The following is a 27,127-nucleotide window of genomic DNA, read 5'->3' on the forward strand; positions in this document are numbered from 1 at the left end:
TTCCATTCTTGGGGCTGCTGGGAATGGGAGGGGTGTGGTTTTGCTGAGCCAACTACCAGAGATTTGGGGGCACTGAGAAATCACATTTGTTTATCTCCCAACTTGACACCGTAATGAAGCAAAAATGCCAGCCTAGCACTTCTTGATGCCCCCAGATACCCTGAGTAATCTCAATCTTGTTAAATCAATGTTGTGAAATTTTGCAGGTTGTCATTTTAATTGATTTAATTGAAATTGATTCGGCATAAATGATTGCACAGAAAATTATGAACAGTGACCTGAAAGGTTTCAAGTGTCTGCTGTGTAAGGGATGGGGCTTCGATTAATACATCCAAAGGCTCACTCGTTCAGGTTACTTCGGAGAAGTGAAACAGGTGTTTAGCACTAAAAACCATTCAATACTGAGAGGGTAGTATACAGAGAGTATGAAAATACATGAGAAGCGGAGTACCCGTCATGGCTCAGTGGTTGACGAACCCGATTAGTATCCATGAGGACATGGGTTCGATCCCTGGCCTTGCTGTGGGTTAAGGATCTGGTGTGGCTGTGAGCTGTGGTTTAAGTTGCAGACATGACTCAGATCCTGCGTGGCTGTTATGTAGGCCAGTAGCTACAGCTCCGATTCGACCCCTAGCCTGGGAACCTCCTGTGCCACGGGTGCAGTCCCAGAAAGACAAACATATATACATATATGTATGGGAAGCATTTGCCTCCACTTTTTAGCACATCCCATTTCTCTCATGTTGGTTGGTTTTCTTGATTTGTGTTTACTGCAAACTACCTAGGTGACTATTTGTTCTTCTCAGCATTGAGGAATTTGATTGTTATCATTTGCGGCCCTAAAATTCAGACCATGCCATGGAAGGGAGGAAGAGATGGAATAATAGAATACATTTCATCAGCCTAAAATTATTTTTTTTAATTAATTGCTCCTGGGGAGTTTGGGGTTGGTAGATAAAAACTATGACATTTTGAATGGATAAGCAATGAGATCCTACTGTACGGCACAGGGAACTATAGCCAATCTCTTGGGATAGACCGTGACAGAAGATAGTATGAGAAAAAGAATGTATATATGTATGACTGGGTCACTTTGCTGTACAGCAGAAATGGGCACAACATTGTAAATCAACTGTACTTTAGTAAAAATTTTTTTTAATTTAAAAAAATTAATTGTTCCCTCCTGAGGCTTGGATATTTGTTTTATTACCCAAAGAGTTTTACTATCATAACTCTGGCCTGGCAGGATTTGACATGCATTTAGGCATAAATAGATGTCTCTAATTTTCTTCCTGTTTCTGAAAGTATAGCTATGCATTATCTTTTCTTTTTCCTCTCTCCTTTTCCCCTCAACTTCTCCCCACTTGCCACTTGCTTTTTAGCTGGAGAGTCCTCTCAGCCCACAGAAGAACTATTAGAAATTTATTAATTAGAGACCAGTTTCTGCTTTGTCAGGGACAGTCATTTGTTTTAGAGCTGATTTTCTGCTTTAATTAAATGAACGTGTCACTCAGTCCAATGAATTCATTTATATTTATTTATCTGGTTCTTCAGGCTGAAATTTCTTCACAAGGTCCTGGGCTCATCACACTTACTCACAGAATGAACTGAAAAAATGTCTCCTATCGGTTTGAAAGGCTCACAAATGCTTCGTCCTCCCCATAGAAGCTGTATAAACAAAGCTGGGATTAGCACATGTGCACGTGGCTGTTTTCTCATGTCAAGGTCACCAGGGGGTCCATATTTGAGTGTGGCCGTGCACACATGTGTATCTGCATGTGCTCAAGCAGGAGGTGAGGGCACCCGTGACCAGAGTACACTCAGACCTTAGGAAAGCGTCAGAGATGTTTTAAGTGAGTTTTTACTTGCTTTTTCAAAATGCTAACGGATGGTGCAAGGTTTAAATTCTGCCCTATGTTTCCCATCAGATTTTTGGACTTGTTACCTATTGAGTGAGCGTAGTCTGTCGCTAACATTATAATCAGTACTTAAAGATATAAAAACAGAAGGAACATACTTATTCATCCAGTCATTCAGCAACTTTTGCTGAGTACATAAGTGTGTCAGGCTAGGTCTTAGGACTCAGTAATAAAGAATGTCATTCTTGGAGTTCCTGCACTGGCGCAGAGGGTTAATGATCTGGCTTGTCTCTACAAGCATTGCCAGTTCAATCCCTGGCCCAGTGCTGTGGGTTAAGGAATCTGGTGTTGCCACAGCCCTGGTGTAGGTCATAGATGTGGCTTGGATTCGATCCCTGGCCTGGGAACTTCCATATGCCGTGGGTGAGGCCCAGAAAGGGGCAGGGGATGCCATCCTTGAAACTGGACACGTAGGTCAGCTGCAAAGACTTACCAGAGTCTTTTTGGCATGAGCAAGTTTCAGTCCCTTTCGGGAAGGCTGCACACTGATTCTTAGCAGAACACACACTGAGAGGGGTAAATGTCACCTTGAACTCCTTCCGGGAAGCCACAGGTACACCAAAGCAGCTCTCCATCCCATTGAGAGGGGAGAAGAGGACACGGATGCCTGGCTGGCACTGCTAGACTTTTATTTAGACTTCCTGGTGATCTCACAACCACAAATATGAACTCCCGAATCACCCAGCCTCTGTAGCAGCATCCCTGTGGGTACAAAGAGCAGCTCTGTCCTGAAAAACCTGCAACCCCCCAACACATGTGGCCATTTCCCTTTGTGTCGTACAAGCCCGCTCTGATGCTACCTGGGGTTTGTGGGGGGTTCTGGTTTTTTTAATCTTAAAGGATCTGGAGATAACACAGGGTTTAAATGCCTTGAATGTTGGACTTCCAACAGCTGAATGAGTTCTTCCCTAATGGAATAAGCATGGTTTTAATCTTTAAATCATCCTTTTGTTTTCTATTCTGCATCATCATAAGAACTAAAATTACGACAGCTGGGCAGTTCCCATTGTGAAAGACAGTAGCACGGGGAGTCAGTGAGTCGGTTAGTCCCTTGAGTTAACCCAGCACTGGGGTTGGGAACAGCCAGGTCTTGAGTTTCCTCATCCTCAAAATAGCTCCTGGGAGATAAAAGTGCTGTGACAGTTAAGATAATTGAAATAATTACTACTTAGACTCTGGGGAACCTAGTCCATTTGAGCCCTAGGCTTAGAAAGAAAAGGTTGAGAAAGAGTTGACTTTTTTGTCCGTTGACCTGTCTGTGGAAAGTGTTGACTCTGGCAGAAATCCCACTGCCCAGGTAGAGAGGAAACGGTGATCGGGTGTCACCTAGTGCGAGAGAATGGCTCCAGCTTAGGGGCACCATCCCAGACCCTATGAGGGCAGCTTGTATTCAACTCGATAAACATTTACTGAGCACATTTATATGCTAGATGCTGTGCTAGGCCCAAGACAGTCCTTGCCTTCAAGGATCTTTCAGCCCAGTGAGTGTTTCAAAACCTTAAACTTTGGAGTTCCTGTCATGGCTCAGCGGTTAACGAATCCAACTAGGAACCATGAGGTTGCGGGTTCGATCCCTGGCCTTGCTCAGTGGGTTAAGGATCTGGCATCGCTGTGAGCTGTGGTGTAGGTTGCAGACGTGGCTCGGATCCCGTGTTGATGTGGCTCTGGCGTAGGCCAGTGTCTATAGCTCCGATTCGACCCCTAGCCTGGGAACCTCCATATGCCACAGGAGGTGCCTAAGAAATGGCAAAAAAGACCAAAAAAAAAAAAAAACCTTAAACTTTTACCTTCTCTAGGTCGTATTAAAATAGCTCCATTGACCCAGAATGCCCTAACCCCACATGAGGCTGGGGTGAACAGCAGCAGTAGCAATAGTCACTGTCATTAATTGTATGCTTATTATATATCAGCTCCGTTCCAAGCAGTCTGTTGACATCGACACTGTCCTTCCAACAGCCTGTAAAATGGGAGCTATGATTGTCCCTATTCAGTGGCTAACCTAAGTGAGGCACAGAGAATTGAAGAGACTTGAGCCAGATCACACAGTGTAAGGAGTGATGGCGCAAAGGTTTGGATCCAGGCTCTCTCCAGGCCCCTGCTCTTAGACACCAGGCTAAGTTTATGGCGATGACTCTGGCCAGCCTGTTATCATATTTCATCATTGCTTTGTGTCACGTTCCATGGCAGGTACTCGTTACAGTTGGGAACAGAATAGAAACAACCCCTGACCTAGGTGAGTTTAGAACCTCAAGGGGAGGTGGATATTAAGAAAGAAAGGAGCCTGTGCATAAATACAGTCACACCTCATTTAATGCCACCCCCTGCAACAGCCCTGATTCATTATAACTACTCTTTCTTCAATGTTTTCTTTGAAACAGTCATTTAGAGGACTTCCCTTATGGCCTACAGCATCACTCTGCAGAGTTGTCACTGCTACGGCTATGATTTGATCCCTGGCCCTGGAACTTCCACGTGCCACAGGTGCAGCCAGCCAGTTTGTTTTTTTTTTTTTTAAGAAATATTTAGACCTATAACCCTCCAGCATAGTATTGCTAGCCTGTATTTTATCCATTCTCTGATGTCTCCCTCCCTACTCCGCCATCCACAGGGCTGGTATAGCATGGCTTAGTGTACGCTCAGCCCGCGAGCACCAGAATACTGCTCTGGAATATTTCCAGCCAACCGGCAATCTTTCTTAATGTTCTAAGTTAATTGTGCTCACTTGCTTATGTTTATTCCACTTTGGCCTCTCTTCCTGCCATTTATTTTGCTGTCTGGTGACCAGTTTTGGCTATAATGGCCAAAAAAAAAAGGCATGTAAGGGATAGTATTGGAACCGCAGCAAATAAACTAAAAAAACAAAACAACAACAACAAAAAAACCACCTAATTGCAGGTGTGAAAATTCAAGTTCTATAGGGACTCACATTTGCTTTCAGTAAAGACATAAATTTGCTTTCAAAGAAGCAAAGGAAAGATAAGCAGGAAATTAGGAGTTATCTGGACCTAATGAAAGCCAATATGGATATCACAAAGTTGGCCATTGGTTGTTGGAAAAAGGTCTGCTGTGAGAGTCGCTGAGACTTCATTAGCTTTGGAAGAGTGGCGGTCCTTGAGGTCCCTCCAGAGGAGCTGCGCCACACTGCCCCCCGCAACACCGCTAGCACCTCCCTCTCAGGGCTGTGTTCACAAGCAATGAGGACTCCGTGTGTGTGAAGTGTAAAATTGTAACAAGGGTAATAAAGGAAAATTAGAAATGTAAAGAACAGCTCTGAGTTAGACTGGGGGTCACAGTGACATTAAGTGGTGACAAGAGAGGTAAGGGTGGCTAGGTACAGAGCAGGACAAGAGCAAGCAGGCAGATGAAAAAGCATGTGCTAAACTCTAGGGCTCAAAAGAGGTTAGCATTACCTGGGCACTGAACCCAGAGCACAGGTTGGCCCACGGAGCTCAAGGGAAAGTCATGTGGCCTGGACGCAGCAAGGGGCCCAATCCTGCAGGGCCTCGAAGTCACGGTAAGGATTCGGACTAGTCTCAGGAAGTGTAATGAGAGGCCATTATAGGGTTTTAAGCAGAGGAGCGATGAGATCTCATTTACATTTTTAAAAGATCATATTGGCAGCTGTGTGGGAAATGGATTGGATGAGGGCAGGGATGAAACTGGGAAGGTGGGCGACTTTTGCAGAAATCCAGGTGAGAACAGGTTCTAAGTAGGGTGGCGGCCACTGGGCTGAACAGGGACAACAGGGATGGCTCTGTTTGCAGGTAGGACCAGCAGGACTTGGTGATGGGCTGGATGTGGACAGGAGAGGGAGAATCCAGACTGAGACCAGGTCTGAGCAGCCACCCAGGCATAGGAGCCTGAAAGGGAGACAGGGAGGCAGAGGCTGGTCTGGGAAATGAAGAGGTCACTTGGGAACGTGTTAAGTTCAAAGTGCCTTTGGGACATGTAAGCAGTTGGGTGTCTGAGTATGGAGCTCCAGTGAAGCATGGGCGCAGTGCTTATACATTTAGGAATCATTAGAATATATGTGTCAAATACACTTGGGGGTTAGCGAGAGGGGGCATTGAGGTGACGCAATCACTTGACCTGGAAGCACTCCTGACCTTTGCTTGCAGTAGGTCTTGTTTTATGTTACATAAGAGAGCTAGAGGGCAGGCTCCAAGCGTCCTGTGTGTGCTTCCTTCACTGGGTCATCCATCCTGGGTCCTCTTTTTTTTTTTTGTCTTTTTACGGCTGTACTCGTGGCATATGCAGTTGCCAGCCTACACCACAGCCATAGCAATGCAGGATTGGAGCTGCTTCTGAGACCTACATCGCAGCTCACAGCAATGCCGAATCCCTGACCCACTGAGTGAGGGCAGGAATCGAACCCGCATCCTCAAGGATACTAGTTGGATTTGTTTCTGCTGTGCCACAATGGGAACTCCCCACGTCTCTTTTGATGAAAGCTTGTTCACGTGAATATCAGAAAATGACATTGTGAGGCTATGGCCACACCCCCTACTCTTCCAGTTCCCTGTTCCCATACTACTCTGTCCACGTTAGGAGAAGTCGTCACAGTGTGACCCAAAGTGTGAGCCTCAGAGTCAGAGAACCTAGGTTGTGACCCTAGTTCCGCCCATCACCACCTATTGACCTTCAGGCAAACGTCATATCCTCTTGAAGAGTAAGTTTTATCAAATGAGAACAGAAGTACCTAGCTCACAGAGTTGCTTTGAGGAATAAAAGAGGTTTTTGAAAAGATTTGTCACAGGTCTGAATAAATAATAGACAGAAAGTGAGTGGATCTACATCTAAGAACACATTCTTTCCAGAGGTTTAATAAATGGACAAAGTACTAGAATTCCCTTTGCCACCCCACGGGTTAAGAACCCGACACAGTGTCTGGGAGGATGCGCGTTCAGTCCCTGGCCTCGATCATTGAGTTAAGGATCTGTCATTGCCAAGGCTACCGTGTAGGTTACAGATGCGGCTCAGATCTGGCACTGTGGTGGCTGTGGCTGTGGCTGGCAGCTGCAGCTCCTATTTGACCCCTAGCCTGGGAACTACCATATGCCTTGAGGGCATCTGTTTAAAAAAAAAAAAAAAAGATGAAGTATGTGTTTTATAAGTCTTTTGCAATCAACCAAATACTGAATTCTTGTTGAAATTTTCAACAAATCAATCATCTGCAGCCAGCGAGATGAGCAAGAGGGCGTTGTATAGGATATAGAGCTTTATCACTCTATTAAATTGTTTCTGACATAGGCCAGTTTCTTTGCCAAGCAGAATCACAGTCATTAGTGTACCAATACCTCAAGACAGGTTTTCACTGTCTGTGAACAAGTCTGGAGGATGATATAGAAGTTTCTACGGCTGTACCTTGAGTCCTTCTGATGGTTTCATATGATCAGGATACATAACTTGTGAAAGAGTCATTTCTAATGTTTAGAGATTCTTTATCAATACATAAGGAGGGAATTTTATAAAACAGAGTGTTTTTGCCTTTATTATTGTGGGACTAAAAGACTCCCTGACAAAACTACCACCAAATTGTCCATTCTGGACTGTTGCTCTGCCCTTGCTTACATATTAATAGTTCCTTATGTTTTAATATTTTACTGAGAAATAGCCATGGTCATTACCCAAGTCAGCAGGTATATCTTCCAAGCATCTCCTGTGTGCCCAGCACTGTGTAGACTCAGAACAAAGACTCTTCCTTGTTATTTCCTGACTATGCAACTGGAGAACAATACAAAAGTACTTATGATTTAAGTCATTGGAGTCATATATAATTAAGTGCTCAGAATGGCTCTGTCCAATAGAACTTCCTGAAATGGGAGTTCCCACTGTGGTGCAGTGAGTTAAGAATCCAACTGCAGCAGCTTGGGTTGCTGCAGAGGCATGGATTTGATCCCTGGCCCAGTGCAGTGGGTTAAGGATCTTGCATTGCTGCAGCTGTGGCAAAGATCACAGCTGCAGCTCAGATTCAGTCCCTGACCCCAAGAATTTTCGTATGCCATGGGTGTGGCCATTAAGGAAAAGAAGAACTTTCTGAAATGATGGAAATAGTCTAGATAGGCACTGATCAGTATTGTAGCCACTGACCACCTGTGGCTATCGAGCACTTGAAATGTAGTTAGTGTGACTCAGGGGCTGAACTCCTCATTTCATTTTATTTTACATTTTAGCAGCCACACGTGGCTAATGGCTACCTTACTGATCAGCGCAGCTCCCATAATTCTAAGGAGAGATGGTTGTGGACTCCAAGAACTCAGGAAGGAGGTAGGACTCCAGCCTGCACTTAGAAGTGACTTACAGCAAGCCGGAGGACCACTCCGTCTAGGGCAACAGCATGAGCAGAGGCTTGGAGGAAGGGGAAAGCATGAACTTTGTGAAGGTTACAGAGGAAAGGAAATTGAGGAACCTCAGATGAGTGAGACTCTCTAAATATGTCAGGGAAGAAGTTTCTAGAGTCTAGACCATTCTGCTCTTTCACAAGTTTGGTGTATTTTACCTGCATTCAGCCTCCCCTTCTTTGGAACAGGGCTTACATCGTGTTGATTTTGTTACGCTTTTAATAAATAAATGAATTCCACAGTTATGCCATATAATAATTTACAAGGTGTTCATTGAAACATTCAATACAGATCAGATGAAAATCTAAAGATAATGAAGCAGCAAATACTTAACAGAGGTTAAAGGCGCCATAGGGGTAGTTGAGTCACCCAGGGACTAACAATAGTGGAAACCAGAGGGAGCAAAGGGAGAAGCTGTGTCAGCAGGGTCTGCAGAGACCTGGAGCCTTGGCAGGGGGTGAGCTGACCGTAGCAGAGACATGTAGCCTATGCAGAGCCATGCTCTGATCCAAGCAGGGCGGAAGCAAGAGAAGAGTCAGATCTCTTGCCTGCTGCCTCCGGCTGGTGCCTCTCCCTAGATAAACACAGGCACAAGCAAGCTGGCACAAGGTCACAGGTCACACAGTCCTCAGGGACCAGTGTGCTGTAGCAGAACTGGACAGAAAAAGTGAGACTGGATCATGGGGAAGGGGCGGGAAAGAAGTGCAAATGACACTCTAGTTTTCCTTTTTCTTTTTAGCATTTTAAAAAGTAGTGTCTTAGTTCATGCTGCTGTAACAAAAATACCATGGGCTGGGTGACTGACACAACGGAAATGTGTTTCTCCTAGTTCTGGAGGCTGGGAGGTCCAGTACCAAGGTGCCCACCCACTTCCTTCCTGGTGAGAACTCTCTTCCTGGTTTGCAGACAGTTGCCTCACCGCTGTGTCCTCACATGATACGGTGGGGGTAGGGGCGTGTAGGTGGGAGAAAGAGAAAGCAAGCTCACTCATGCCTCAGGTTATGGGGGCGCTGATCCCATTCCGGAGGGCTCCGCCCGCAGGACCTCATTTCCTCCCAAAGGCCCCACCTCCTAACACCTTCCCATCGAGAATTAGAGCCTGGGCATATGAATTTGGGGAAGATACATTTAGTCCGTAGCAAGAGGGAAGGTGGGAACTATATAAATACCTAATATATGGATTAAATTATGACAAAACCATACAATCAAATGTGTTGGAGCATTGAAATTATGTGGAATGAAAAAAAAAAATCCTCACTAGGCATTAAGTGAAAAGCCTATGAAAATAACATATACGGGAAGATGAAAATGTTATTTTCCATGTATATACAGATAATGTATAAGTGTATATTATTCACACTCACGGGGAAAAAAATTGGAAAGAAATACAACTAATTTTTGTATCTCTGGATGGTGATCTGAGGGTGCTTTTTCTTCTTTGAACTCTCCCGGGTTTTCTAAATTTTCTGAAGCAGCATGATTTTTCTGGTCTGGAATGATGTTTCTGTTGTTCTTGATGTATCTGCAGGGCTTCGTTGAGTAGAGGGAGGTATGTGACCAAATTCCTTTTTGTTTAGTCACTCACTAGCTCTGTAGTTAACTCGAGTCTCACTGTGTACCCATTCTCCAGTGACAACAGGCACCTGAGGTACATTTCTTTGTGTAGTAAAAATGGGATGAGTTAATAAAATGCTCTTCTTTTGAAACATTCCACTGAGAAACCCTTAGGTCCTGGACAATGGCCTGATTTCCTATTGATCTTTTTATTGCCTCAATTATTTTCTCAAACATGGCTAGTTAATTCAGGTCCCCACCTTTCCCTATTGTCTATTACATTTGGTGGCTGTTAAATATGAATCTTCGGTGGCACTTCCATTATCAGATTGACAGTTGCATAATGCTTTATTGGCATCTGTAAGAGGGAAGCGTATTTCTTAGGCACCGTGAAGACAGTAGTCATTTCTTTTTTCAAAACCACCTGAGCATAGCCAGTATTTTGTGCTCTTGTAATCCTCATCTTAAAAGCAGCAATCCATCTGCTTCATTGTTTTATTCGTCCCCGATAAGAAAACAGTTCCCCCTCCTGTCCTCCTCATCTATAATCATACAACCTTGATGGACTCTTGTAAACAGAGTCATGGCCAGTAACTTGATGGCTTCTCATATCAGTTATCATTTCAGAAAGTCCACCCCTCTCCCTGGCTTGCTTTTTAACCTCCAGCTGCTACCCAATTATTAGTTCTTTGGATGGCTGCTTCAGCAGCTCTAGTACTTGCTCATAGTAGATATTCATAATAATGAGCAGTTTGTAATGTGCACAGTGTTCAATGCACATAAGGATGATTGCTGGTAATCCTAATTGTAATCATAGTTTCACCCCTAGGCAAGTTATGATTGTCATAGTTGCAGAGAACTGAAAGTGGCTTCAGCCAAACAACAGGATTTGTTGGGTGTTCCTCATACACAGAGAAGAGTCTTCAACAGGACTCAGAGCAAAGAGGCAGCAGGACCCCAGAAAGAAGCAGAACTGTGAACTGAAAAACCAGCAATAATCCAGATAATAGCCTGCTTGTGCACACTCAGTGTCTGTCTGTCTCTCACCCTTTTTCTCCCTCTCTCTCTCTCTTTCTTCTTTTCTATCTGCTTCACTCTCGATGCACAGTATCTCTGTGACTCAGGTCACAGATGGTAGATGACATCTCACCTCTTTCAAATTCACCTGCTATGGTTCGAGCCTTCAGGACACTTTCAAGTGCTCTCTCGATTCCTTCCCTTTCTTCTCCCAATGATTTTCTGCCCTCCCCAGCCCAATTCTATATTCTCTGGACAGGAACTCTGATTGGCTCAGTTTTGATCCAGCCAATGACAGCCAGCAGCAGGGTTGTAATGTATCTCCTCACTGTCCAGAGATGTCCCCTGTGGTCACTGTGAGGCAGAAAGACACCCTCCAAAGTGTCGACCATTGTTGTCATGTGGTTGACGCTTTCACTGTACTTTAATCAGGGTAGTTAATAAATTTTACCAATGTTTACCAATGTTCTCTTTTTGCATTAATATTTCGCGGAAGAAGCAGATAGCTCATAAAGGTGGAATCACGGAAGAAAGTGAGCTTTGATGACTTCTTTTCTACCTGGCAAGAAAGAACAGGTTGTGTTCTCGACGTATGAGATTGTTACAGAGATAGGTCAGGCAGATGATGGGATGTGATTAAAGAAACTGAAGAAACATATCAGAACTAAGAATGATGCCAAGAAAAGTGAAACCTGGAAGGACTAGCTTGTAAGAGGCAGGCAGGTTTCTCATAGTGAATGTAGCTATTTTGGTACCAGGTTTAAGAACCTAGGCACCAATCTATTTATGTTTCACGAAGCTTGCGTCCTGGAAATAGGAAGATCCATTTGGAAGCAACCAAACAAAATACAGCTAGCCTCTCTGTGTGGGTCTCATTGCCTTGGACCCCCAAGCAAGGTGTGTCTGTATCCACTCATCTAGCAGACATTGGTCAAACACCCACCAGGCCTCAGGCAAATACTGGGCAGTATGATTATCAAAGGGACCTTTAGATGAGTACACTATTACTTAAGTTCTCCGTTAGATGCTTGAAAAAACACTTCATGTCCTTTAACTCATTTAATTCTCAAAAGCACCAAGAAATAGCTTCCATACAGTAGCTTCCCATTTTACAGAGAGAACACTGACTCTCTGAGAAACAGAAATAACTTGGCCAAGGTGATAAGGTTAGAACCTGGAGAGGGTGAAACTCAACCCAGATCTATCTGACCACAAAACCCTGGGCTGTATTTTTCCAGTGTTTGAGTTGTGTTGTTGTGGTTTGTTCAGCCTCTTCTATGGATTGAGGGATTAGGTGAGGAACAGCCCTGCCCCATCACAGATGGCCCCAGGCCAGCACTGACGTGGACCTGTGAACGGTTGGTCCAGAAGCCACAATGGGATGGTAAATACTGTGAGGCTGTGACTGAGGCAGCTTGAGGAGCGGTGTCTGCACTTCCTGTGGAAGCTCTGGCAGGTTCCTTTCTCCCCTGGGCTCCATTGCCCTGCTCGGATAAAAGCCAGGGGGTAAAAAGGGCCTACGCTATGGGTGGTTGTGTGGAGTTAAGAGCTGATACATGTAAAGGTGCTGGAGCTGTGCCTGAAACAAAGTAAAGGCTCCTACAAAGGTCACTCTTCCTATTACCCACAAAGCACTTTGTCCCATGAGACGTGAGACTCGGTGCTGCCTAGAGGAGGCAGGCTGGATTCAGAGAGGAAGAAACCTTGGACGCATCAGCTGTTGCTAAGCAAGAAGGCAAAGGCTGGATATTTAAAACTGAAGGGTCTGTGAACGAATGACTTTATTCAACACACAGGTTCTGAGCCTTGACAGTGAGCCGAGCGCTGTGCTCCGTGTTAGTTAGTTAGGGATAGATGGGTGTGGATGGCACTGTGAAGGTGGGTGGAATGTGCTCGGTTCTGACTTCAAAAAAGAGATGCGTCCTGGGAAAACAGCCACAAGGAATTATCTGTGCCAACAATCAGGGTATGACTAACCCGGGATTGCCTCAGAGAAGTAAGCTCGTCTCTTCACGGAGCCCTTGCAAAATTCTCTATTCCAACAATGATTTTAGCACCCCCAAGCACACTGAGGGGTCCTAGCCCGCTCCACACGCCACACTCTTGACACCCACCTGTATCCCTCTCGACTCGCTGCAAAATATGTCACTGTCCTTCACATTCCGGAATGACACTGCTGACTCGTCATCCATCTCCATGAAGGATTATTCAGTTGTATGGAACATTCCTCAACTAGAGATAGCTTGAGAAGGGGAGAAAGAAAAAGTGTTAAGGCATATTAAAAATTGGCTTTTTCCTGCTGGGAGTTTGTCATTTTTCAATTTGGCATCCGTCCCTGTTCTTCTTTCCATCACGGAGATCTGTAGGAGTTCTCAATTCAGAAGGGGTTTTCTCATGAGGTGCCTTTCTTCAACCATATGGATGAAATCGCCAGGTTTAATTGAAGGCTGTTTGGAGTCTTGCTCTATTTACAATCAAAAGCAGATCGCTTATGTTGTTGGCCTCCATCCTAGACTCCCAGGAAATTAATAGGGCCTCTCGGCCAGTATCGCTCTGCGTCTACTCCCTGGCCTAGGCCCTGGCTTTGAGTGGTGTTGGGGGTCACAGCTTCCTAGGACGTAGACCGAGCTCCACCAGGGGCCATTCTGGTTCCCTCAGGTCACCCTCAGGGCCATCCCCTTCCTGGGTCTCTGAAGCCACCAGAGTCTCTTGCCTGTGCCTCTCTGTGGTTCAGGGCTTAGTGCAATGGAACACAACTGCTTGAGCTGGAAAGACCTTCATTTACTTAAAAAAAGGCAACAAGCACATGTGTAGTGCTTTCTATGTATCAGGCACGTTCTCCTTTTACAGATGAAGGGACCAAGGCACACCAAGGTGAAACAACTTTTCATACAGCTGCTAACTGGCAAAGCCAGGACACTGTCTCGGGCCATAATTCAGTGTCTGCACTGTATCCCCCTGCTGTGCTGCGGTATTCTGCTTAGAGGTTGCCTCTTCCAACCTCTTATTTGATTAAATGAGTTATTGTATAAAAAGCTCTTAACACACAGTAAGAGCAATGTAAGGGCCAGCTGGTGTTAGTATTGTGTTTAATAAATGGTGAAAGCTAAGGCCAGAGAAGTGATGCGGGTTCATACACTTGGCCCAGGATTTCCCAAATCATATTCTGTAGAGTGCTGGTCTCCAAAAGGAGGTAATAAGTATTTTTTTTTTTTTTTAAGGATACTGGTCAAATGGGTTTGAGAAATGTTGGTTAAAATTTAAAAACAGTCTTTGATGCTAACATACACTCCTCAAAGCACTTTGATGTGCTCCTGTGTATTAGTAATCTCCCAAAGGTGACCATGGCGTACAGTTTTCCGACTTAACAGACTATTGTATGGGAAAAATTAGCTTGGCAGGGCTGAGACTGCTTTTCTTAGAAGGTGCTGCTTGCAAGGTTGGCCCATACCGGATTTCCAGGAGAGTTCCCACCACCCCCCATCAGAACAGCCCACGTGCCTAAACTGTTGGTCCAAACAATAGCTTTTATGCTTGAATACCTGCTTTCCCTCTGAGAGTCTGGAATTTTGGCACATGCCCGACCAAGGACGCCTGTGTGATAAAAACCTTGGGTAGCGAGTCTCTAACGAGCTCCTGGTAGACAGCATTTCACACGTGTTATCACAGCCCGTAGCTAGAGGAATTAATGCATCTTCTGCCCTGACTCCACAGCACAGGGAGAGGGTGCTTGGATGTTTGTGCCTGGTTTCCTCCAGACTTCACCCCAGGGGCCTTTCCCTTTGCAGACCCCGCTCTGCATCCTTTTCCTGTGCTAAGTCATAGCTGTGAGCACAATTATGTGCTAAGTCCTGTTGGTGCCCCCAGCAAATCACCAAACCCGAGATGTCCTTAAGGACCCCTGTTGCAACCAGAAAACCCATTCCTGCAGGATGCCTTTGAACATCCTGGGGCTCACTGGGGCTCCACAGCTTATGGTACGGACAAGGATGAGCTGTTCGGTCCCACAAGCTAGAGGCAGAAACCACACCACATCTCCACTCTGGGCTTCTGGGTGGAAGATGTTAGCGTCCCTGAGGCCCAAGTAAAGATTCTGTTCCTGGCTGGAATACACAGATTAACTAAACAGTGACAGAGCAGAACTGGCTGGTGCGATTTCGTCGTAATTTTGGCACAGTTGGATGGAACAGGAAGATAGGAACCAGCAGCCTCAATAGAACCACCTTTCATGTTCTTCCATTTTTGGGGCTTAGCTCTTGAGCCCAGGGTAGAATTATTTATGATAAATGTATTTTACATTATATTAGTATTTGTATGAAAATGTATTATATAAACTCATATATGTGCCGAGGACATGTTTTAGCTATCTAGTTAGACAGCCCCACTAAAGGGAGGCTTTTCGAGCCTTCTGGCTCCAGCCTGTGGCTTATCCCTTTGAAAATGAGATTTCCTTGAATTCATTCTAGAGAATAAACAGATGCACCGAGGGTCCCCTGAGAGCAGATGGGCTGCTACGATGCATGAAGAACCAGATGAAGAGGGTGATCAGCCCCCTCGTGTGTTCCCCCAAGTGCCTTCGCCGCACCCCCCTCCCCGCCCCCACCTTCTTCATGGCTGACTTGCCCTCCCCGTGTTTTTCACAGCTGCCAAAAGTTATATTTGCATATCCTCCACCTTGGGTGGGGAGCTGAACTTCCTGCAGCCCGGCCTGCTCCAACTCACTTCCCTGGCTTGTATGTCTAGACCAGCCTACACTGTTTTCCTGTGACTTGTTCTCACAGGCACGGTTGACCTGTTTCCAGATAACACGCAGGCCTCCACCAAGAACCCGCCAGTTATTCACTGGCTTAGCTGGCTGCTGGCCAAGTTGACTAAGCAGTCCGTCTGCCTCATGGTCTCAGTACCCTGAGTTTACACCAGATTGTGCCTCCATTTGTGTGTTTCTTCTCTCTTCTTGGCTCTCTGACCTCTCCTCATCTCAGCTTAGGTCCCACTCTGTCCTCTGGGAAGCTGGCCTTTTCCTTGGTACCCGGGTGGACCTCCCTGGACCTCGAATCCCCGCAGCATCTCTATCTGGACCACCCACTTTTACACTTCTTATCTTTGTATACATCCCGACCCATGTAGAAGGAGCTCCTGCTAAGAGCCGTTCAGCGCACTAGGAAATGGAGATGTGAAAAGAGAGTGTAAAACAAAGCTCCCGCCCCAAGGAGTCCCTGTCTGCTTGCGCTGCTTCGCACTGTTACACTATTATTCACCTACTCACGCTGTTTCCTCTCTGCCTCCCTGAGAATAAAGAACTCTTCTTCTTGGATTTTTTGCATTTCCAGGGTGATGAACCTTCCGTTGTAAGGAGGGGTTAAGACCTCAGAAAAAGGCTTGGTTCCTATGCTGTGGCTACAGTAATGAGCCACGCTAGCCTCTCCTCCCTCATTGTGAACTGAGAAGTCGTATCTGCCTCTGACCTTGTTGTGAGGGCTGCCCTGGGCCGTGTTCCCAGGTGCCCAGCATGGGGCCAGGAACGTGGTACTCACTTAAGTAAACGGTGGCTTTAATTCTTTTACGAAGCAGGCCTGTGACACAAGAGTTCCTAATAGTTTTGCCTGGACCTTTGGCCTCAGAGCAGCACCAGGAGGTTCTTCCTGGTGGGCAAGATCCTGGCATTGTACTATCCACGTCCCACATCAGGTCCAACCTGAGCGGGATGCGAGGAGTTAAAAGAGAAAGGAACGGTGAGTCAGCAAGCCGCAGAGGCAAGTCAAGACCCGCTGGGCTTCCTCTGCCTCAGGATGCGGATTTCCACATCCCTTTTTTGGCACAAAGGTTGCTGTCCCTAGGTTGTTTCACTTCTGGACAGCCACCCAAGGCAGAATGGAGGCTGGAAAGGAGGAAAGACTTCCCATGTAATGACAGAAAACTGTGTGCCAGGTGGCCACGTAGGCTTTGTCCCTTTTCACAGCATCCCTGCTGAGAAGGTGATCTCACTGCAAAGATTTTCAAGCTGAAAGAGGTTGAGCCCCTTGACCAAAGTTGCACAGCAAACCCAACACAGATCCACGCTTCTCTCCCCTTCACACCAAACACCCTTTGGTAGATCAAATCGATGGAGGTCCTGGCCTAGTCTGGGCTGATCGGTCTGCATTTCCCGGTCTATTAGACCCAGTCTGGCTCTGCCCCAGGGGCCTCTGGTACAGGTGACAGCATTGCAGCAAGCTTGCAACTCCATCATCTTTAATGCAGCCTCTTCAGGGCTGGGACTAGCGTGAAGCAAATGAGGTGCCTGATGCAAAAGGGAGACCCTCACTCCCAGGTTCATGTATGAGTCAACCCATGATTTTGCTCACCTAGATCCTAGCCAGGCCCTTCCTGAAGCTGACTGTCCCCAGTATAGCTGCCAGGATTTGCTAAAGAGAATTCCACCTGGACTTCCATCACACTGATAACCAGGATGGGCCTGCGATTGGCAGGCAGATGCTTTGCACCTGCGCCCCACACCCCAGATTGCACATTTCTATTTCTGAACAACTCCTGCCCCTAAAACTCTTTTCCCTCCTCCAAAACTGCCTTTCATGGTTTCTTTTCTCCTGATTTTCCCTCCCAGTGGTAATATCCCACGCAAGCAGGAAGAGGCCACAGAGACCTTCTGGCGGGGGCTACCAAACTGTACTCAACCCAGGTGTTAATTCCAGTCTGCTGGAAGTGGCTGGGAAGAGGGGGACTGGGAGGCCCAGCCAGGGCTTAGCAGAGAGCAGAGTGGTCTGGGTAGCAGGCCCCACCTCAGGCCTGGGATCCAGGCAGTTGTGCTTGCCATTGTTATAACCCAGGCTGGCCCTCCTCATTGTGTAGAAGAGAAGCCATGAGGAGGCCCTGGGGGTGACTCCCTTGAGCTCAGTTGGCTGGCTAATGCAAAACCAAGGTTAGACACCCGACCCGCTACTCCTTGCACACTTTCGTCCCTGAGTTAGGGAGATGGAGTCCACTGTATACATTCTTCTCTTGGCTGCATGACTTCCACAGCCACCAAGTCATAAAAAGAGGCTTGATTCGCAGTTTAGCTGCGTCCCGTTTGCTGCCTCTCAAAAACCTGCCCCTTCACTGAGTACCAACAGTGTGGTTCAGGCGCCACCTATATCAGAATCATCTGGAGTGGGACACCCCCGGTTCTTCTGACTCAGAAGGTGATTCAGTCACTAAAGTTTAAAAAGTACTCCTGTGGTGATGAGACTGTTTTATCCATGACTTCTTGCCTAGTTTCTTGGGCTTCTCCTTGTGTTTCTTTCCTTTAGGGCATAACGTCCGTGCCTCCATCATCTTGGTTGTCTAGTTCTTAGTCCAGTTCAACAAGAAGTGAAAATCACTAGACATTTCATCAAACTGTGATTTGGCCAAGATAGAAATGGAAGAAGGGGATTCTCATTCAGGTTTCTCTTGTGGGTCATGACAGAATGATACAGAAGGATCCCTCATTTACCTGCTGGTATATTTACAGTAAAATTCTGTTGTCAAAGATGATAAAACACTGTGAAGATCTTCATTTTCAGCAAAAAAAAAAAAAAAAAAAAAAGTCTCAATATATGTCAGTATTTTCCTAAAACTCCTTTGTAAGAATTTTCTTTTGTACATGAAGGGCGGGCCATTTGCTAGTGGACAACAGCAAAATCTGACACAGTTTTTCCCACAAATTTTGATTTAATCACCAACATTTAAAAATATTTGTACTTTCAAATATAAATTTCCATCTTCTACATAAAATGTTTAAAATACGGCATTCCCATTGTGGCTCGGCAGGTTAAGAATCTGACTAGTATCCATGACGATGCAGGCTCGATCCCTGGACTCACTCAGTGGTTTAAGGGAGCAGGCGTTGCTGCGAGCTGTGGTGTAGGTCACAGATGAGGTTCAGATCTGGCATTGCTGTGGCTGTGGTGTAAGCTGGCAGCTGCAGCTCTGATTTGACCCCTAGCCTGAGAACCTCCATATGCCGCGGGTGCATCCCTAAAAAAAGACGAAGTGTTTAAAATATTTTGTACTGGACCACAGTCCCACAGTACAACAACCTGGGACCTAGTGGCTGTTCTTTGGAACCAACTAAGGCGCCCTACCAACATTTGTAAATTTTTTAACATTCCTCCTACTGGGAGATGGTGTCTGGTGTCCTCTCCTTGAAGACTTAGTGATGGCTCTGACCAGTACCATGGGGCAGAAAATGGCAGCATCTCCTTCCTGTCTCTTGAGACCCTTGGTCAAGGAAGGGCGCCACCATATGACAAGTGCAACTGCCCTGAGATCGCCGTGGTGTGAGGAGCCCAAGCCACAAGAAGATACCCTAGAAGAGACATCGTGGGGAGAAAGACAAAGGTCGAGGAGCACCACGGTCCCAGACACGTGACCGCGGAAGCCGTCTTGGCAGTGGATACCCCACTCCCCAGAGGGGACATGGCATGGATCAAAGATGGACCACCCAGCTGAGCTCTTCGTGGATTCCCAACCAACAAAAGCATAAGCCAGAGAAAACCATGGCTTTCCATCATAAAACTGGAGTTGATGACTGAAACAAGAGCACGTGTGTTTAGTTTGCTCTCTCCTGCCCTCCATTCTTTCCCCTGGCTTTGCTTTCTTAAATTATTTTACCTTTTTGGCCTCTGTAGAAGTTTGGGTTCACACTCCTTATTTAAACCATGGTCTGGAGTCCCTTGAGTTATGTGAACTTTTGGAAATTAGACTATATATATAAAGTAGGTTCTGAGGATAAAAGGGCTGCAGAGAGCAATGGACATTTCTACTTGAAATGCTTTCTCTTCCATGGGTGGCCTTGTTCAAGGTAAAAAGAGCACAAGATCAAGGATTGGTCAGCTCCTTCTGAGCGGTGTCTTCCTTATCTGTGAAAGCGGGTCCTATTCATCTTTGACATCCGACGAGCCTAGGAGTGAGATAGCTCCACTTTTGTACTATTTATTTTGAGTGTGTATTTTTGTCTCTTGGAACATATTAGAAAGTATATTTATTCCACAGCAGTCCAGCCTGTGGGGCAAAAGACATGTCTCATTCTTTGTTGAAGCCCGTGCCTTTCTCATCTCAGACCTCCAGCTCCCTGTAAAGAGCTATTGAATAAATGAATGAACAAGTGAATGTGTGTTACTCACCGAAGCTACAAAGACAAATGAGACTTAGTCCCTCCCCTTGAGGAGCTCACAGTCTATTGAACACAGCCAGCAAATTAAATACTGGTTTTGCCTCCTGGGTAGCAGATTCTTTTATTGAGAAACATCATTTTGTCTGTGTTGAGCGCATACCCGGATGGAAGGGCCAGCTTCATGGAAACACGCTTCAGAGGAGCCCATAATGGGGGGGAGGGTGTTGCTGCCAACCACCCAGCAGAGGCAGCCTCCCACTCCCTGTGCTGAGGCCTTAACCTTGGAGGAGGAGGAAGGGCAGTACAGCCCATCAGAGCTGTGGGAGACAAGGCACTATTACTGGGAAGTCCCCTCTGGGACCCATCAGAAAAGCAGGAACAGAATCGCTGGCGCATCACCAGGCTCTGCTTGCACAGACCACAAAACTGCGGCCAGAGCTGAAAGACTCAGGGCACACCCCTGCGCTTTGTGTTGCCTTTTAAGAGAGGGGAGGAAGCCCCTGGTTTTCATCAGCCTGGCCCATATGGGCTTTTGAGGAATTATCTTTATTTTCCCACCCCAAGCGGGTTTGGCAGAATGTCAGCTTGGGCATTTTGTCCCCTTTCTTTCTTTATAATTGAGGGCTTTGCGAAGTGGGACAGAGGGGAGGCGAAGACTTTTGTTTAAAGATGAGTGGCTTCCGATTCTTTATGCTGCTGAGATGGAGTATCAGTGTCAATATATGAATACGATCAGCATTGTACAGAGACTTGATGACCATGCTTTGGGGTTCTTGAAAGATTGTGTGTGTGTGTGTGTGTGTTAAATAGCAGGAAGTTACTAGCAAGGGATGCTGGGGTCTTGTCAGTTTCCAAGCAGCTGCTACAGGTGGAAATGACTTTCTGTTTGTCAGAACCTGGTAAAATACCTAACCAGCAGTGAATGTTCTGTGTTCAGTAGACTCTGAGCTGCTTCAAGTAGAAATCTTCTTTAAAGAAGAAAAAAAAAAAAAAAAAAAAAGGCTAAAAGTAACAGCAGTGCAACCCAACTTCTCTCCCACTCCTCACAGTTTAGAACTGTGTCTTAACGCTGTGAGGAGAAAAATGTCATCTCTATCCAGGGTCATTTACTTTTTTAAAGAGTAGCTTTTTCATCATGCCATCATCGGAATGCAAAGCAAAACGCAAACGGTGTGGGTAATTAGGTACAATTATGAAAATACAGATTTTTAAAAACTCAAGAGCTGCTACAGAAACTGATTCTAGCTAAGCCGTGTTTAGTTTGTGATAACCACTGACCACGCGCCTCCTCCAATTCTGGCTGAAGAGAGCTGCTTTCAAAGGGGGGAAGCTGTATATATTATTTCTGAAAGCAGAAGCTGCTTGCTCATTTTCATTTCTGTTCTTTTCATTTTCATCACCTTCCTTTGATCTGTAAACTAGGGAGTGCATGACTCGTAACTGTTAACCTGTGTTTCCTGTGTGATCCGTGACCGCTGGTGATTTCACTACATTGAAATCTAAACTCTCATGGCCCCACATTCCTGTCGTTAGATGGGCAGTGTGCTATTAAGTGGATACTAAGTTTTATTGCTTAATCTTCTGGAGGTGACCAGAAGGTGAAATAAGGTTAAAGACAGCATGTCAAGATAGCATGCATGGCCTCCCTGTTTCTAAAGGGTCTGAAATCAGTCAATACCTTGGGATTCAAGGCATGGAAGAGACACTGGTGTGTAAAAGCAGAACTGGCATGTGACATGGATTACAGGTCCCAAGCTGGCAATTACTAGGGACCAGCATGGTGGCATAGTCTTGTCCCCAAGAGAGCTGAACTCTGAGGTGAGGATGACATGGATAAAATTCCTGAAGCATAAGATTCTTATTGCCACCATTCATGAAGTCTGTTCTCTAGTCATAAAAATCAAAGACCCAAAAAGAATTTTGAAAGATTGAATTGCCCATGCTCCTGCCTCCAGGTAAAACGATGCATAAGCTCTTCTGAAAAGATAACTCCGTGTCTGTTTTTAAGCCTTCGAGAAAATGATAGTAGCCAGGTTTCTTTGGTGTATCTTATCCTCGTGCTTAATTGCTTTCCCCAGGAGGAAAATCCTGGGCTGGCTCTGAAGTGGGACAGAGCTGGATCCCCTGAAGTTACTCTCTGGTTGTGTGATTATCTGCAGATCACCAATCTTGCCCAACCTTAACTAATTCGCAGTATGCGAATAAACAGCAGTCTCCTTACATCAGGAGGTGTTGTGAGGGAGTAGAGAGCCACATGCTATGCCTGGGCCAAGAGGACAGGTCCCTCCTCTCTTCTGCTTTTACTTCCCCCGATCCCCTCCCACTGCAGCCTAAGTGTTTGCTGCCTCGGTGCACTGGACAATGTCAAATGTCTAATCATTTCCTAAGAGAGTAGATAGTGCAGTCTAACTTGAAAACGTGGCATAAACTTTAAAGCCAGACATGCTTGCCCCTTTCAGAATAGCAGGACCAAATAAGAACGCAGGCGGTATGTCACATTATGTCTGAGTTTTCCAGGGCTGCAGTAACAAAGTGCCACAAAATGGGTGGCATAGAACAACAGAAAATTCCACAGGAAGGCATTCAGGAAGGGTCTGCTCTAGGCCTCTCTCCTGCCTCCTGGTGCTTTCTTGTTGGCAAGATAACTCCAACCTTCACGTGGCCTCCTCTCTCCATGTATGTATCTCCATGTATGTATCCAGTTTTCCCCTTTTTATAAAAGGACACCACTCACCTTGGAGGAGGGGCCCACACTCCCCTCGCATCCATCCATCTACACCACCAGGTCAGGTCACATTCTGACTTGATGGGGAGCAGGATTTCAACATGGGAATTTGGAAGAGACACATTTCAACCCATAATACGCTAAGTTGCAGGGTAGTTAGTAGTTCCTGAAAATATTTTGACATTACACTTGGGACTTAGGATAAAGTAATTTTTGGCCAGCCCCCCAGATGGGGCAGAAGGATAGTTCCTTGGAAAACCAACCTTGAGCACCTTGGTCTTAAGAGAGCAAGAAATATGTCATAGTGGAGAGCTGCAGAGCCAGGTGCAACAACAGAGGGGGACGGGAAGCCTGGACACAAATGAACGAGACAACCATAGGGGCCATGACTGAGCCATGTCAATAATGTCGCAGGAAGGGTCAAGGGACTTTGAAACAGGGAGTGTATCTCCTGGGTTTAGGAAGTCTTTCTTCCTCTAGCCAAAGCTGTGCCTTTATCAGACCAAGGAAGCTTCTGGCCCCACCACTGTGACCTGTGATGCAGAGGCCTTCACCCGTCCCCAGGAGAAAATATATGTAAAAGATATCTAGCCTTGAGAACAGGCCTCCATTTGAATCAAGTTAAGTAAGATTCTCAGCACCACCTTTTTGTGGACGTTGGGACTAGCTGAGAAAATTTTAGAATCATTTTCAAATATTGGAATAGTGACAAAGAGCAACATTTTCTAATCTTCAAAGCAGGGAAGAACACAGAAGAGGCTTGCAGTATGGGATGTGTGACGTGGATTAGATTTGAGAAGAGTAATCTATTAAAAAAAAAAAAATGAAGATGGAGTCCCCGCCATGGCACAGTGGGTTAAGGATCCGACTGCAGTGGCTCGGGTCACTGTGGAGGTGTGAGTTTAATCCCCAGCCTGGCACAGTTGGTTAAAGGATCCGGCATTGCTGCAGCTGCAGTGTAGGTTGCAGCTGCGGTTCAGATTCAATCCACGGCCTGGGAACTTCTCTATGCTGCAAGTGCAGCTATAAATAGAAGAAGAGGAAGAAAGAAACTGTGGTATCTTTCTTACATATCTTAGATACAAAATCAGGCACCTCTCAATTATAAGATGAGCATAGTCATTCCTGAATATCAAAGAGCTGGGCTTCATCTTCCCATCATTTTTTATGCACCAAACAGATATTGAGTTCCTAACCTGTACAGGTGCAGAGCTGAGGTCTAGGGTCTGCAGACCCCATCCTCAAAGAGCTCACCCACTGGGGCCACTTACTCAGTATCTAGTGGTTGAATAAAGACGTAAATGGAGAGGTAGACACAGATAAGTTTTAACACAATGACACAGTCCTAACAGCTGTCTCAGCACTGTGTTTAAAGGTCCTACTATGAGCAAAGTAATTTGAGCGTGCTTTGCAGAAGAGTGGGCATTTGGGCAACATCTTGAAAGATGATTATTGGTTTGCAGGTGGGCATGAAGGCATGGGACACATGCAAGGGACACTGTGATGGGCTCTTTGGACACTCTTGGGTACACTGTGACTGGAGTAGAGGTTTGAGGGGGCCTGTGATCAGAGAGGAGGTGGGGAAAGGGAAAAGCATAAACCCCAGTTCTTTAGAGTAGCTCTTGAGCTCCCAGTGATTCTCATGCTATGAAAGGTAGGTCCTATTGTACTCACTACTCTCCTGACCTATCCTGATAACAAGACACTCCTTTTTGTCCTTTGTTTGTAAATTTATTAAGGAAAACAATTCTTGCTTGATCTAATTGGAAAAGATAAGGGTGGGTGAGGTCATTCTTCACTTTGGAAATATTCAACTTCAGCATCTCCATTGCTCTGATCATTAATCCTTGAGTCTGCTCTTTGGAACTCAGAGAATGCCAGACAAGAAGCCAAGAACTTGGAGGGGTTTGTCCCAGGAAAGCCCTGAAGGTCCTGCTGGGTTTCAGTCGCTCCAGAGAGCAGTGGGACCCCTTGTAGAAGGTGGACGAGAAGAGAGCGCACGCTAGCCAGGCTCTTCCCTGAGGGTGGAGCTGGCCATCAAGCACAACAGCTGTGCCACTGAACTCTTGCCAGCTTATTTTGCTGCATAAATATCTCTTCTGTGCACTGGGAGAGAGTGGCTCTGTGGAGCTCAGAAGCTCAGAGAACAAGCTTTGCCACATGCTGACTCTTAGATCCCAACAGAGCATGGCTTCCCTCACCCATCTGCTGGCACTGGGTTGTGATGAAGGAAAAGTACAGGTTTATTTACCAAGCAAGGAGAATGGCAGCTAGTACTCAAAACACCCAAACTCCTGACGGCTTTCAGGCAAGGGTTTTTTGGGGTTTGCTCCTCCCCCCAGGCTGCACCTGCTGCATATGGAAGTTCTCAGACTAGGGGTTGAATCAGAGCTGTAGCCAGTGGCCCACGCCACAGCCACAACCATAGCCCCACCAGATCTGAGCTGCATCTGCCACCTACACCACAGCTTGTGGCAGTGCCAGATCCTTAACCCACTGAGTGAGGCCAGGGATGGAACCCACATCCTCATGGATACTAGTCAGGTTCTTAACCCACAATGGGAACTCCCAGGCATGGGTTTTTAAGGGCAGCATTAGGGCTGAGTGTCACAGGGTGTGGACATTTTTCTGATGGATTTCTGATGGTGGGGAGGTAACAGGATGTCGGTTCAGGAATCTCAGTCATCACCCTTCTGGTTTCAACCAGTCTGGGGTCCACGAGCTATGGCAGGAGGTGGGGAAGGGGCCAGGGTGTCTTCATTTCTGTAGCACAACTCAAAGATACAAATCAGACTGTTATCTTTATCCCTTCAGGAGGAACCAGGAGGCCTGGGGCTCTCCATTGTTCTAAACCTTAACTGCTTGAGTCTGCTCTTGGCAACTTGGAGAATGCCAGAGGAGAAGCCGGGGACGTGGAGGGGCTTATACCCAGGAAGGCGTCTCAGGTCCCGCTGTTTCAGTCACCCCTTTGATTCTCCTCAGCCCTGAGGGGAGCAGGGGCAGGACAAGAAGGGGGGGAGTACATTTTAGACAGAGGGAACTGGGTTTGGGGAGGACTTGGTGTCAGGATCTCGCCCACGGAGAAAAGGATGTGAGCAAGGGAAGAAGCTGGAGCCGAGGAACCAGTTCAGAGAGGCTCTTCCAGCAGAAGTGTTAGTTGAGCACCTGTGCTTCTTAGGCACCATGCTAATGCTGGATGGCGGGTACCCTGCTTCCCTGCCAGCGAGCATCCCACGTGGTAAGACAGACGTTTCCTCTGTAGGCAGACAGATGACTTGGGCAGTCATAATACATGAGGCAAACGAGGGATAGGCAAGAGGGAGCCATGGGCCCCAGAAGTGGCCCTTAATTTTCCCCTAAGGTGGCAAAGCATTCCAGACGTGGCAGCAAGATTCCAAAAATGACTGGGCTTTGAGGCTTGGGGTGGGGGCTGTTATGAGGCCTGAGACTGGAGTGGAGATAAAAGCATATGGTGCTAGGGGGCTAGAGTATCACCCGTAAAAGAACTGACCCCACGACCAAGGGCTCAGTCTCATTTGGCTGTGAGCCCAGGTCCCGCACCTTCAGCACACACGACAAGCCAGCACCCAAGGGTGCTTTCCAAGCATTGCAATGGTTATGTTGAGAAAACCAGGGAAGAGCACAATTGTAAAGAGTAATTAGTGTTGTGACTAAATAAATGAACGCCACCTGTGCATCCTGTTTGGGGAAATGAGTCAAATTAGTGAAACAAGTTGCAAAATCACAGCAAATGCCAATCTTGGCCCTTGCAGCTTGGCTGGTCATTTCTAGTTTTAATGAGCGGCTTCGTGATCAGCGTTCATTCAGATGAAGGAAGGGGAATTTTTGGTATGTGTTTTATTTTTAATCGCACATGTAATATGTAATCACTGCAAGAAAATTTTTAAAAAATTAGTCCGAAATTTAAAAGTCAAAGTTACTCTAAACCAAACATGCAGGAAAAACTGTTAACATTTTGGTGTCTATCCTTTCACACTTTCATGAATATGTAGATTTATAAAAGCTGATTTTTGTGTTATTTCTTCTCTTAGCTTACGTCTGACTTCAATGTTTTTGGTTGCTTTTTTTTTTTTTTTTTTTTTTTTATGGGGGTGGCTAATGTTGCTCTCTGATACGACTTTTTCTGTTTCTTTTCCTCCCTCCCCTTCTCACCTCACTCCAGGAATTTGCAAGACGTTGTACTTGTTTAAAGTTCTGATCGTTACTGTTAACTTTTTAATAACACTGATACATGGTTAAAACCCATGTTCTAAACCTCTGTTTTACAAGTTATTAAATGTCCAGCATGGAACAGTTATCTGCTGACTCACCTCTACATACACATGAAAAATGCCCACACTTTCCTTCCTCGGGGCTCGCCCCACACACCACCCCTTCCTCCCAGTTTTTGTTATTCTCCTTTAAGGTTTTTATCCCA

The 27,127-nt window shown here is 46.0% G+C and overlaps 1 protein-coding gene across 6 annotated transcripts in view; it reads left to right on the top strand.

Moving 5' to 3' along the window:
• SAMD12 (sterile alpha motif domain containing 12) overlaps positions 1-27,127 on the top strand; it is a 427,167-nt gene that overhangs the window by 253,451 nt on the left and 146,589 nt on the right. Inside the window, exon 5 of one of the 6 annotated variants that reach the window (XM_021090578.1) lies at positions 18,118-20,964. The exons of the other annotated variants lie outside the window; for them this stretch is intronic. Coding sequence (XP_020946237.1) covers positions 18,118-18,155 — 38 coding nt within the window. The 3' untranslated portion in view covers positions 18,156-20,964. Of the gene's footprint in view, positions 1-18,117; positions 20,965-27,127 lie in introns of those variants that run through there. 6 annotated transcript variants of the gene reach the window in all.

Source organism: Sus scrofa, chromosome 4 (genome assembly GCF_000003025.6).
Source record: "Sus scrofa isolate TJ Tabasco breed Duroc chromosome 4, Sscrofa11.1, whole genome shotgun sequence".
Lineage (NCBI taxonomy): Eukaryota > Metazoa > Chordata > Mammalia > Artiodactyla > Suidae > Sus > Sus scrofa.